The 15,082-nt window shown below is 36.2% G+C and overlaps 1 protein-coding gene across 2 annotated transcripts in view; it reads left to right on the top strand.

The window, feature by feature from the left end:
* Window positions 1-245: 245 nt before the first annotated feature.
* galnt18b (UDP-N-acetyl-alpha-D-galactosamine:polypeptide N-acetylgalactosaminyltransferase 18b) overlaps window positions 246-15,082 on the top strand; it is an 81,550-nt gene continuing 66,713 nt past the window's right edge. Inside the window, exon 1 of one of the 2 annotated variants that reach the window (XM_043245779.1) lies at window positions 246-684. In XM_043245779.1, coding sequence (XP_043101714.1) covers window positions 447-684 — 238 coding nt within the window. In that variant the 5' untranslated portion in view covers window positions 246-446. The remainder of the gene's footprint in view (window positions 685-15,082) is intronic. The other variant, XM_043245780.1, reaches the window with a different exon arrangement.

The raw sequence follows: 15,082 nt of genomic DNA, 5'->3' as shown, positions 1-15,082 counted from the left end.
TTCATTTCTAAGTGGTTAAACTGACGGTGCTGAGCTTTAAAATGCCATTCAATGCAATGCAATGTTTGACTTTATGAAAAAAACACGCGCATTTTAATAAAACAGTGGGAGTCTCTGTCGTTATAAAGCACCTCCTTACCGTTACTGGATCATTGTGTAATTGGTCCCGTAGATTGCAGCGCATCTCATTGGTCAACGGGCTCGGGATCAAACCACACACACGCTCGCGCACCTTCGCTCTCCTTCCTATACCGCTGCAGATGGAGGACGCGGCGCTCCGTGCCGGAACAAGACGATAGTCGCTGGAATCCGCCAGAGCCGAACAGAATGAAGCGCGGACTGTAGTGTTTGCGACAGGCGCGTTGTTCTCCATCGGAGTCCATACAGAGTTGAGGACAGGCGCACTTGTCCGCTGTGGCTCGGACTCTATATGGAGGGATGTCGGAATGGCTTGCACCAGGAGAACCAAAACTTTGGTGTCTACGTGTGTGATACTAAGCGGCATGACCAACATAGTGTGTCTTTTGTACGTCGGATGGGTGACTAATTACATCGCAAATGTGTACATCAAAGTGCCGATGCCTGTCCCAGCCAAAAAGTTGGAAGGCGACAGGAAAGGAGAAACTCTGCGGATTATAGAGCGACTGGATCGGCTGGAGAACGTAGTTAATCAGCACATACAAGGTAAGACGAACGACTGTGAGAAAAACTACGAGAAATAGAGCTGCGAACCGGACAAAAACGAGCTCGTTGTGCCACCTTTTCGCGAGAAGAGTACAAAACGGACCATAAACGTATTTGTTGAGGTGGAGGGGGTGGATAAAATAAAGAAAATCCACCATTCGTGTGATTTCTCTTCTTACTGTAACTTGGTTAACGCAGTAATAAATATATAAATAAAGAGAGCTGACCATTTAAATAGATAAAACCCTATTCAGTAATGGTCTACGAGACCTGATACAGTGCTCACCAATAAACACCATATGCTTTCTTACATGCCCTTCGTAAATTATTTTCCTGTGAGAAAATGAAATACAGCTGAGAAACGGAAATTCAGCAAAAAAAAATGATATTATGCAACTAATGATATTTTATTGCTGATGCAGAGGCACTAACTGTTGCATTTATATATATATATATATATATATATATATATATATATATATATATATATATATATATATATATATATATATAGGAAAAAACCTTTTATTGTAAATTCAACTAAATTACTAGCTTGGCAGTGACTTACCATGGTAACCGCTGTTACCTGCTAAATGCCTTGAAATGATTGCACTAAATATAAAACCTCTACTTAAAGCAGTGTAGGAAGCTTTTGTTTAATAGCTATAGTTTTCATCAAAATACTGTAGTAATGTTATATTGGAAGGCATCGTCACCGCAACCGTAAATGACACGAAAAATATTTACGACAAGTATGCAGACACGGTTTATACTACTCTGTTTTGTTGTTGTGACGGTAGCTATAGTAACTTTTTGGTAGTCACCTTGGTTACCATGGTAAATTTTTGTCTGCACTGTGAACAGACATGACCTGGGGTGAGAGAAATAGCAGTCCGTTGTGGAGAGTGTCTTCCACTCAGGTGCTAAACGGAAAAATCTATAGAGTTTCATCATCACGACCTGAATACCAATTGTACATTTGTCCTGTCCTGTTTGAATCAGGTTGATTGCACCTTGCCTTATTGTTAATGACACTTTTATGCAGGTGTGACCCCCAATTTGCGATCTGGCAGATTCACAAAGACCATTGATGATTGCGAAGTCCTCTTCTTCTCTCTTTGGAGACTCTTGTTTAATGAACTTGGCACTGGCTGAACATTAATTATGAAAAGGGGCTGATTGCTTCTATCTGCGCAGGTAGTTCAGATCTTTCAGCGCTACTTAGCACGCATTTCTGGCTTTTCCGTCATCGTTTGTGCATTTGATTATTTGATACTCTCTTAAAAAAATAAAAGTTCTTAAAGAGCTTTTAATCTCCATGGCACCTTTGCATTGCACAAAAGTTTCTTTAGATTGTTTAAATATTATTTGCACTGAAAAAGAAGACAGACAGCCAGGTTTTTTGGGGGTAACTAAAAAGCTTCTGCTATGGCATCACTGTCAAATTCCCCTACTGGAAGCTTTATTTTGAAGACTGTCTGATTTAATGCATTAAAATGTGGTTGATTGTGAATATATTGAGTGACTGAGTTATAATATTCATTCAAAAAGTGCATCGTACAATTAGCACAACCTAACCCACCTTCCCTGAGATGCATCTGCCAAAGAGCATGCAACAATAAAGCGTTTGTAGTTTCTCGTCGTTGCGCAAGCTTTATTCCAGGTTCGTTTTCAGCTTCTTCGGAAAGCACTAATTTGTTGCAGAACTGAAAACACAAGCAATTTGCTGTTCTCTTTCTGCTTTGTTACTCTACAACGGATTTGCCTGCTTAGCCGAATATCACAGAATACAAATTTTGCATTGCTCCAAAAAGTCTTTAATGTACTTTCATTAATGGCCTCCTTTCGCGCTTCGTTTTAAAAGACGCACTTCATTGTTCGCGACACGATTTTGTCGCAGATGCTAACTGGATGCTTGTTGATATATGGGTTGCAGACAGCCAGTGTAGCGCTCAAACCGAATCAAGGGCGCAAACAAACCTCACTGAGCTGAGAGGCAGCTACAGATGATTACTTGAGCAAACATTCCCGAGCTGCAGCCTCAGACACGTTGTGCTGTTTGGCAACGGCTGTGGGCTTCAGGAACGGACTTGGAGAGAGCGTTAGGGAGCATTTTTTAAACACAACACATTTTATTTTTATTGCACGGCAGGGATTGTAAGGTTTATCTGAGATACTTTGATCTTTGCAGTTTGACGGTGTTTTTTTTACAGTACAGTTCAATCTCAATTTACGGCATCTGCAATGTCGAATATCTCCAAAAATAATTCTGATCTTAAACCCCAAAACGACTTTTAAAATGGCAAGGACTACTTACGTTTTAATAGGAGAATTAATGTAAGTGCTTTTATGAAATAATAAGCTCCACATTTCTGCTTTGAAATCAGTTGGCCCCCGTTGACGCATTGTAAGTGCCTCGGTGTGACCCGATTTTCGCTCTTTGTTTTTGTTTTAATGCAAGGGATACATCTTTTTTTTTGTGAGAGTCAACATTATGCCACAATGCTTTTGGTTGAGCGTAACTTTGTTAAACTCAGAATATTGCTTAAAATGAATAGTCCATCCAAAAATGTCAAATACAAGTGATGAATTGAAGACAAATTTAGTATTACGTTTAAACGTCAAAACGGCTGATACAAACATCGCAATAATACTCAAGAAATACACACCTTTCCAATCCATTAGTTAATGTATCATGACGTCAAAAACTGCATGTTTGTGAGATACAAATCTTGTCAAAATACCAGGCCATAATCCATAGCAAAGCTTCTCCAATGCCTGTAGTCTAGAGACATATTTATGAACAATTGTGGAATTTTTTGCTTATAAACAGTTCTTTATGTGAGCATATTTCTCTCCTGATTCAGATGAACTAAATTTTTTTAGTAGAAAGCAATATTGTGGGCAGAAGACTTGTATTTCAGCCAGAAGCAACAGTTTCAGATGAAATATATGTATATGTGTTTGTATGTATATATATATATATATATATATATATATATATATATATATATATATATATATATATATATATATATATATATATATATATATATATATATCTAATGATGGATTTGTTTCTTACAAACACCAGCTTTTCGCTTCACAAAACATTCACAAAACACTGTGATGTCTTTATCATTTGCTTAAACTTTCAATCTGGCGGCACACATTCACCGCAGAGGATGTAATGTATTATTTCTCCCCACCTGTTCTGATGATGAAATAAACAAATGCTGACTGACCTAAAGTGCATACAGCAGGTTTTAACCTTTGATTGAACGGTTCCTTTAAGTACATTAATTTCAAGCGTTAACTCCGAACCTTACGATACAGTACTGACCACAAGGTTGTTCTAAACTTCGCCATGCCAGACTTTACACCGCATCTCTCTCTCTCTCTGTTGCATACAAGTGTTTTCCAGAATGAATGATTTATGTGGAAGAGGTACATGCCAGCTGTGGCTCTACCACCTGGTACAAACAGCCTGGAGGATGGCCTGCCTGATCTCCCTGTCATCCCCAACTTGATGAAAATGCAGCACGCTTCAGCACAGCAGCTCTTTAGCGCTGTAGTGGATTTTCCGCTGAAAGCCAAAGAGAAAGAACAACAGAATCACTTAGTCCCTCTTTCAATTGTGTAGTTACATTGTGTAGAGGAGCGAAGCGAAGCGAACAGATTCTCAGCTCATAACATTCTGTTTATCTGCTCTCATACCATTTGCATTTAGCTTTTATGCCAAGCACTGGGCCATGTGCGAAAACAAATCAAGAAAATAGCATTTCACGAAATTCATCAAATTCTGTGGCAGATGAAGCAGGAATAGGAATTGAATTTTTTTAGATCCCACCGTTGATTATGAAAAACACTGTTTTCTTTGAAGAAGAACAGAAACATGAAATTCTACAATATGGCATGTGAAATATAAAAAAATATATGAATTTTAGCAATCGGAAATTGATTTTATTGTGTTTCTGTAGATCATAGGTGGTTGTTACGCAGTAAACAAAACATAATGTCTTAATTAATTTTGTAGTATTTGGACTAAAGTAGTTAATTTATGATTAGCCACATTAATTAAATATATTGGTGGGGTCACGTGACAAACCATATCATAGATCAACATTATTCACATTGGGATGGAATATATATTTAATATTTTTAGTAGTTATGTCATCATATTTACTGGTAATTATAACAACTCCAACACCAAGACAGATTCCTATCATATATAAACTTGGCAAATAAATGTCAGTCCAATTGTTCAGCAGGTTTGTTGGCTCGCCTTATGAATTCTCACCATTGTGTATTCATTGTTTCATATTTCCGGTTCATCTGCGCTGAATTCAAGCCCGTGAACACAATGGAGAGAATTTGCCTAGCTAGTCCAGAAATTATTCATGACATCAACACCTGTCTCTTTAAATATGGCTGCATCAATTAGCAGCAGTAATTTTTAACATCTAGGCCGATTTGTTTGCTTATCAGCAACACCTTTCCAAAATAACATGTTTTTTGAACTTTTAAAGAAACTGAGATGAATAAACTGAACAAACCGAAACTCGTACAGTTCGCTCATTAAAAAAAATGCCTCGTTGCCACAAACACAAGTGCCAGCAGAAAAGCTGCAGGTCTCGTTGGAACTTATTTAAGAAGTTGAGATGTGATGGTAATGACAAGCAGCCTAGTGCTAGTCTTTATTCAGATTTGACATATGAATATTTATGCAGCCGATATTATTATTCAGGTTAATGTAAAATTGTGCTATAGAAATCTACAGGTGCATGGAAATGTACATTATATTAAATTCTAAAGAACGGCCTATTTATGAACATTACCTAACCGCTGTGTAGGAATGTATGTTATGGAAAGGATTGATGGCAGCGTGATATGAAAAGAGTCAAACGGATGACACCGTCTCCGAGGACTGCGTTTGCTTCTTTGAGAAGCTGTGATTTCTCATTTCCTCTCATCCTCCGCTCCCTATGAGTCTCCTCTAATAAGCAGCGGGTCGGGGTTAATTACCTCGACAGAAAGGCGTGGAAACACAGCCGAGACGTTGTACCAGGCACCCCTCGGAAGAGACTCGAACTTTTTCGAGTTGCCCTCAGCTGCCCTTTTGACTGACAGATGGCCGTGCGAGTGAAGAGCCTCGGCAGGGCTGATTTATGGCCGCGCTGGAGGGTTTATCCTGTGATAATCACAATGAGCTCTGTTAAACAAAGACACCGCAAAGCCTCTGATCCAGAAAGACAGGCTATTAATCAGTACAGCTCACACTCCGCACGTAGGTGCTTGAATTTATAGTGCTTTAACTTGCTTGGCATTTGAAAAAAAACGAGTAAATTAGGCAGTAACTGGGTTTTATACCGTGATCTCTCAGTGTGTTTTGTATAAGTCGATGTCCTGTAACTTAGCATGATGAAGTACCGCAGTCTTGTTCAATCTAATAAGGTGTCACTGTGTCCCGGACACCCTGATCCGGGAGCCCCTTGGTCACTGTGCAGTGTTTGTTTGGTGGACTCAGCATTTGAAAACATTCCTTTGGCCCTACACGGTTCCCCCCTTGGACCTGGTGCCCTTGGACGCATGTCCAAATGCCCATACGGTAACTCTGTCCTTGTCAAATGAATCTGTATCAGAGGCAAAATATTCAAAACCTCAATTTCTTCTTAAAATATCCCCAAGGAGCATTAGATTTTTCATTTATATGATTCAGGATCTTAATGAAAATCTATAACATGCCTTGGTTACAATTTCTCAAAGGTAGTGCAAAAACACCTTCTTTACCCAGGCAAAATCAGCTCTGCTTTCATCAAGCCATTCTAGTCCATGCTGCTTTAAATGCTAATGAGCTCTTGCTGACTCCGCCCCTCTCTTTTATGATAATAAAACTTTAGCTATTGTGGGAGGGGCCTGTGCAGAACTACATTGTTACGATTTAATCTGACAAAATAATATGTGCATTACTAATTAATAAAACCTGAAGGCAAAACCAACTTTTTTTCATGCAATGGCCAATTTATAGAATTTAGACCCTTTTGCTGTAATAACTTCATTCATTCTCAGACTATTAAATCTCAGATTATATATATATATATATATATATATATATATATATATATATATATATATATATATATATTAATTTTATTATTATTATTATTTTTATTATTTTATTATTTGTTTTATCATTATTATTATTATTATTATTATTATTATTATTATTTTTATTTTATTTATTTATTTTTTTTTTTTACTAAATATTTTAAACATTTTTTTTCCAGAACATGAACCATACACTATTTATATTCTGAAGGTTTTTAACAGAGGGGTTTGCAATTATTTAATTTGCCTGGTACTGATATTTTATACTGAATTCCCGAGAATATGCAACAATGCATTTCGTTTTGTCCGTTGACAGCATTTTCGGATTGCGAAATGGTAAAAAGACATCTAAAATCTTTCATATGTCAGAATTTTTAACTTTGAACTTGATTTCCGTTCTCAGGATATATGCAAATTAGTACATATTTAATTAGATAGCGCCTCATTTGCGTATTTCAACATTTCAGAAAACTTGTAGCACAATACAATTACTTTAATTTGCTGCGATGAATCATCTAGGGAAAGTATGCTGCTCTATTAGTTTAAAAAAACGTGTTTTTCTCTAATATTTACTTCTGTAAGCTATAAATTGTAAACTGTGCATTTATTTTGCGCGATATGTGCTCTGCAGTATACGAACGATAAAGAAAAATAACAAAAGCCAGCATACTGTACATTTAATGTAATCAGAAGCCTCTCTTGGGTGTAATTGTGTGTTAGAGTGACACATTAAGACTACATGAATGCAACTGTTTGCTTCATTTCCTCTGCAAGTGTTCATCGCCTCGAACTTAGCAGCAAAAATCAAACCAACCATTTCATCCAGCTGATCTGTTACCCTTTTAAAACAGGTCATTCAGAGGTATAAGCCTTAAATGGATCATAACTACAGCAGCAATGCTGTTCGGTTTTGATTGTATTGTGCAAGACAAATGCTTTTAGACTGCCTGCTTGTCTTCTTGATTGAGCTCTAGAAAAACACACTACAGTATATTCCTTCTCCTCATTCTAAGGGCACACTCTAATGCACAATGAAGGTTATGCTACAGTATTTCGAAAGCTTTCATGCTGAGATGATTTGAATCGTTTCGAATTAAAGCAGCACAAAGCAAATACCTGCTTGTTTTGTGCAGCGCATGTGATTTTTTCGGAATAAACAATTAGGCGTAACCGCAAAAAATACGAAGGGGTAAACATACCTCGACGCAAACAAAAATAAAAATCTGCATTAATTATAGCGCTCTAAAGCGATTGGATTTGCATGTCTGTTCAACCCAGATTTAACACAGTCGTGCGGACTAAAAAAAAATCTGGTTCATTAAATATTTATCCACGTGCAAAGACGGTATGCTTGGAAAGCTTAAAGAGAGTCAAAACATGCTATCACCGAAGTCAACCGTATTTTGCAATGTCGACTGCATCTCTAATAGAGAAAGTAACCTGCTGATATCAGGGTCCGCCACACTGCGAAAAAAATGCACAAGTGCAAATTTTCTTATTTAGGAATTTGTATCCGAACTCCCAAAGGAGAAGAAGGAACAGTTGGCACGCTGGTGCAAATTGAGGTCATGTTTCACTATATAGCACAGTCACCGCCTGCCTTTGAGACCGCTTTGAGGAAACACATCATAACTATAAATATTTTGCTTGTCATAGCACTGGGACAGACGACAAAAGTTGGTTTATCAGAATCAAGCAGGCATTTTTTGAGTTCACTTGTCTCCTTAGAAGGAAGGTCACTGCAGATCGATAAAGAGCTGTTATCAGTGAGGTCTGCACTCTAAATATATATATATATATATATATATATATATATATATATATATATATATATATATATATATATATATTTTTTTTTTTTTTTTTTTTAATTTAAGCATAAAATGAAAAGGAAAAAAGCAAGTCTCAGCTAACAGTCTTCTTTGGTGTAAACAAAATACTTTTATTCAGTAAGGATACAGGTTAAAACAGACTTGATAATGTCTCAAAAAGATTTATATTTCAAATTTTGAACTTCCGTTCATCAGAGAATTTTGAGTTTCCACAAAACTGCAGAAAGAAATGCTGTAGAAGCATTGTTCAATCTTAGTTTGTTGACTAATGTAGTTAACTAATGAACCTTTTTTACCAGTGTAAAGTGTTACCAGTTATCAATAAATGAGTACCAATAAGAAAAGCAATAGGCACAGCAATAGACTGCATTTTAAAGCATATTAAAATAGAAAACAGTAATATGTAATATTATTTACAATTATTTAATCTAATGAATGTAACAGTTGTATATTTTTTTAACATAAAAAATGTCAGCTGCAGCAGGCTGGTAGTTATAGTTAATGTTATATAGTTAATATTATATATTATACAGTTATATGTCATATTTTACTGTAGTTGCTGTTTTATTAAATCTAGCAGCTGTGCGTAATCGTGACTTTATCAGGGCTTAGGGGTGTTGTTAGGCATGACACACAGAGCCTAAAACCACCTTAACCTAGAAAAATGATGGCAAGGCTTGGCCTTGAATGGCTCATTTCTTTATTTTGTAAGTACATAAAGAAATGTATTAATTTCCAGCTCCATTATACACCTTTTTATCATTTTGCTTTACATTCCTGTCAATACATTTTAGTCCTAAATTAGTCTTCTGGGATCGTCAAAACAAGCAAAAGGAGATCAGCAGGGAACATGTTTTCCATGTTTTCCGTTTCTTATTTTAGCAAGAAAGAATAAGAGAAGAGGAGCAGCAGATGCCTGTGATTCAGACAGCCACAGACTCGCTTTCTGTTCTCGCCACTCTTGAATTTGTGATTCTAATTAGAAGCAATGGGATGTAATTAGTCATTAATTAAGACAGAGCCAAGCGGAGCGCGGTATCTCTGAGTAAGCACAGCTAAAGGAAGTCAGTCACTCTCTGAACTTAAGAGACATACGCTTGGAAAGAGCTCACTGTCTTTTGCGCGGACTCGTGCAGCGCTATTCACCGCTGTGCAGCTGGAAGGGAAGAAATGCGCTTGATACAGATATGCTTGATTATCGGCTTGTCCCATCTTTTTATTTTTAGCTAGGGATTTATAGATAAAAAAAACTGATTAACTCTTATCTTTATGCCACCTAAATGCATTTTTTATCTCCTGCGCTTTAAGATGTGTTATCATGTTGCTTAAATAATACTGAAGAATCAGTCATTCGTTATTCTATCTATCTATCTATCTATCTATCTATCTATCTATCTATCTATCTATCTATCTATCTATCTATCTATCTATCTAACTATCTATGTTTGTTCTACCAATGATCTGTCATGTTATGTAATTATAGTATATATACATATATATGTAATATTCTATTCGCCTCTCATTCTGTTTATTATTCTATTTATCTCTCATTTTGTGTTTTAAAGACTCCCTGCAGAGCACCGATTTTAATTTTTGCTCAAAAGTTTTTATTTACAACATATTCTCGCTGTGTTGAGTTAATGTAGCCAATCGCAGACATATCTATTGATTTCATGAATCAAATTTATTTCATCAGATTTATTTAAATTAGTCAGAATCCTCATATTGATTTGTTTTGTTCAGTGCTGAGTTTAACACTTTAATATAGGAACCGATTTTCAGCTAGTTGCTCATTAGCATGCCTGTTATTAACATATTACCTCTTTATTAATACTCATAAAGTACATTTTCACATACCGTATTTTACATGCCTGATCCTACCCAGCACCTAACAGCTATCTTACTAAATATTAATAAGCGACAAAATAGTATGTTATTGAGGCAAAAGTAATGGTTTGTTAATAGCGATAATTGGACTACTTAAAATAAAATAAAGTTCTGCACACATGCGAATCCCCTCATAGTAACAAACAAGGTGAGGACACAATTTAAGTAAGGGATTAACTGTGCAGTGCAGATCTTCAATGTTTATAAGGGAATGAGATCACGATGAACCTAGATGAGTGACAGCTTTTCAGTGATTATAAGGAGAGCGTGCTTTGTACGCTTTTTAAGCTATAATCCATTCAGAATTTGAATGCATTCACTCATGGATTCATTCTTTCAGCTGCAATAAACAACATTAATCCAAGATTGTCACCGCCATTGTGTAGCATTTACTACAGCATTTACTTCTGCTGACTGGGTGAAAGTGGAGCAGGACCGAGCTGGTGTGATTGAGTAGAGGCGGAGACTCATTTGCATATTCATAGATTCACAAATACCGAATGAGTTAAGGGTGTAGAGTTACATTCAAGCCATTTTAATTCGTGAACAAATCATTTTCATGGGAAGAAATTGAAATAAGGGATACGATTATCGACTGCAGGTGGAATTAAATAGGTTTTTCACGTTCACGATTCATAGACTGATATTCAGACCAATTGCTTTCCTTGTTCAAAGTGCTGTTTTTCACAGGTGCATCTCAATAATTTTGAACGCCGGGGAAAAGTTAATTTATTTCAGTAATTCAACTCAAATTGTGAAACTCGTGTATTAAATTAATCCAACGCACACAGACTGAAGTCAGACTGAAATCCAATGCACACAGACTTAAACTCCTTCAGTCTGTGTGCATTGAATTTATTTAATACACGAGTTTCGCGATTTGAGTTGAATTACTGAAATAAATGAACTTTTCCACAACATTCTAAATTAATGAGACCTGCACCTGTATTCATGACACATTAGCATTCCATTTGTAAGACTTTCTTTCTTCCGTGTCAAACATGATGACTGGTCGCATTTCGTGGGGATCTGGGAAGCCCCAAAATGACAACAAATGCACCATGCCTTTTGTATGTATTGCAACTTTGTTGTTTACAGGAATCCTTGCACTATCCCTTTCAAGCAAGTCTTTTATTTATAGCTTTTGTGCTTTAACATTTACAATATATCAGACGGATTCCTCAGAGGCATGTCACTTTATGGCTGTTAGGCTGCTTGTTCCTTTAAATGAAAGTGAAGAGCAGTGCTGTCTTGTGACTCAACAGGAAAGATTATGAAAGCTGCAAATAGGCGTGATGATCACCCACAGGTTTACACTGTTTGATGACAATTGAACTGCTTGTTTTGAAATTACGGTGAAGGCGTTGAACATCCTGGAGCATGAAATGTACTCACGTATTCATTTCCAGAAGCCCACAGTACAGGATTTTATGTCTTTTTCCGTGCCGTTTCATTTAGTTCACGAAACAATAGAAGAATACTACGTTCAATTAAATGCATACAAATAGTCTTCATTTAACTTCAATTTGCTCCTATTTAGAATCTGCTGAATTATGTTTGCGGATGAAAACAGTTCCTCTCTGAGTAAAGACTGGACAAACATCTGCACCTCTTAATGCCTTTCTAAATCTTGAAGGTTTCAGTCAAGCGTCAAAAATGGCAAATAACCATTTTAAGCATGGGGATGTTTATCTACAGAGAATACAATATAATCACTTGAGATGTCTTATCAGGTTTTCCGCAAGGTGTATTCACCGAACACAATGATGCCAATCTCTCTCAGCATCTCTGTCTTGAGTCCAAGTGGGAATTGCTTCATAGAATGTCTTCCAACCTCATTACAGCCGTTTGTGATTAGATATCTAGGATGGTGTTGGCGCTTCAGGGTTAAATGTGCTTTAGTGATTTCGGCTTGAGGAGCATTTGTGCGTTTTAAATAAAAACTCCTTTCTGTCGAGTATTGATACATGACTGCAAAAAAAAAAAAAAAAAAGCAATCAAATAAATAATAATCTAAATAATCTAATAGTAACTTGTTTTTAATCACTATAGCCTGCCATGTGAAGGATTTTTTAATACGCCTACACTGCATAAAATGTTTTTTTTTTTTTTTTGCTCTCTTTAACAGCAGGCACAGAAATGAAGCAGATGAAAACATGAGAAGCACATAATACTCCAAGCCAAAAAATGAACCGGAATAGAACTTTTTATTGTTGACACATCTAAAGAAATCTTTTTACAGCTAAACTAATTGTTACATTAATGTCATATTTTAAAATACTGCACTTGTGTGTTCTACAGATGCTTCTTTTTGTCTTTGGTTTTGAAGCGATTTTCATATGAGAGCGTTCTGTTGTCCAGCACTGCAGAGCATCTGTCCATCCGGTCCAACCTGGACACCCTAACACGGATGATGGCTTTGCATGAAATGTTATCAAAAAAGCAATTATTTAATACGTTTATAAGTGCCAAACTATTTAGAGAGGAGCTGATAAACAGCCTTTTGAAGCTACAACGTTTCACTTTAGTTGCATCAGTTCCACTTGGATTGCAAGCGTGTTTGCATAATCACATTTATAAGTGTGAAATATTGCACGATTGTTACTGAGTCTTTCTGAAACTATTTGCTGAGAGCTGCTGAAAATACAACTCATGCCGCTCAGATTTAATTTGAACAGATTTGTGTTTTATGTCTATTTTGTATTGTGAACGTGCTTGAAATAATGGTTTACTGTTAGCTCTATCCATGTTGGTCGGTTTCCGTTTTCCATTTCTGATGCTTTCTAGTGTTTAGTCGAAAAATTTAGCAACCTTAGGTCTTAGTACTGCTGAAGCTCATCCTAGCCACAGGCTTCAGATTTGTCTCTAAACATAACAGCATCTGTAGTGGCAGGAATCCAAAGTGACCCATCAATTCCCCTAAGCCTCTTTGACTGACACAGGTCAGATATGTGTTGAATAGGGGTTGAGATTTAAACAAGCTCTTTTCTATAATGCGCTGAAAAAGCTGAGGGCGGTGAATGGCACAGCGGCACTTTTGCAGAAAATACAATTCTGACCAATTCTGGCTCTGCCCCAAAACTTTAGTGAGCTGCCTATCTAGGATACCTTTTAGACATCATAGCAATGTTCCTGAAATGAAGGCTATTTCAAGTTAAAACCAGCCTATGTTTCAAAGTTGATTTATTGCTTCTAGCCAAGTCAGTCTTCTGATATTGTGGATAGTTTGTGTTTAGCTGGTTACCTGTTTGATTTTGATTGAAGTGGTGTGTTTACTGTACAGTAATGTACTGTAACTTGGCAGTGAACTACCATAGTGCGATGCATCATTGGAGAAACTAACCAACTAGTCACGACAGTTTCCTTAAACTTAGTAAAATGGTTGCACCGCCATCATTTGAACCAAATTGATTAATGTTATTAATGACGTCATAGTCAGGTGGTAGAGTAATAACTTCTACTAATTCATTGATTCCAGATCTCAAAAGATGCTGCTGTAATGAACATTTGATGCATGCTTTACAATCTTTTCCTTCTGTCTTTTTCTTTAACATTGCAAATACCGAATTACTTAAACAGTATTTTCTTGTTAGTATGACATGGAGACTTGCACAATAAGAAAGCAAACCTGGTGTATACTATCTTTTACTATGTTCAAATATATATGCACTTGAATCCATGTGTATTTTATACGATATTTATAACAATCAGTGCCGTTTTTAAGAGTGTGAATAAATAAAGAAGCGCTACAGAAAGAACCAGCAATAAATCAAACATCAGATGAAACAAAATGTCAGGGAACACTAACTTTCAAAACCTGCAAAGATCAGACTGAGCCTTGGACTAAGTTATATTCAACAGTCTGAAAATATGTTTATCTTGGTCCTTTTATTTGCGTATAGTAAATAGTATGGGTCACACGTTATTTTGATAGTCCACTTTAGACATTCTACAAACAATAAGTTACTTTTTGTAAGTTATAATTTTGTATAAGTAACTATATGTCAACTAATTCTCATTAATTTGCAACTACATGTCTACTAACTCTAGTAGAGTAGTAGAGTAGAGTAGTTAGTGGTATAAGTTGACATAAACTTCCAAAGTTTCTCATAGTCAGTATGTTGTGGACCCATCAAAATAAAGACTTAGAAGATATTAAGAAGACATACTGTAATGACTAGTTGACATATAGTTGCATAGTTACTTACTGTAGAATGTCTAAAATGGACTAATAAAGTGTTACCACAGTATGATCTAAAATAGCAGATCTATAAGTAAGATATACGTTGAAACCAAATACTTACTTTTAAAACTATAATCTAGCATTTTCTCTAAAAAGTAACTTAGCAGTGCGAAATAAATCTTGGGATTGTCCTTCATGGTTAGATATTTGATTTATATTTTGGTCCACGTTTGAAGGAAATAGCACTCTTATAAGTATTATGCTTGTATTGCATTGTTAGAGTAGCAACGTTTGCTAAAGGCAGACTAGCTGAAAGTCGATTTACTAATGAACATCATGTGAGTGTGTTGTGGAGAGCATTTCAGATTAGTCTCTAATGGGGTTTTAT

Source organism: Puntigrus tetrazona, chromosome 7, assembly GCF_018831695.1.
Source record: "Puntigrus tetrazona isolate hp1 chromosome 7, ASM1883169v1, whole genome shotgun sequence".
In the NCBI taxonomy this organism is placed as follows: domain Eukaryota; kingdom Metazoa; phylum Chordata; class Actinopteri; order Cypriniformes; family Cyprinidae; genus Puntigrus; species Puntigrus tetrazona.
This window is presented reverse-complemented; position numbering and strand designations above follow the sequence as displayed.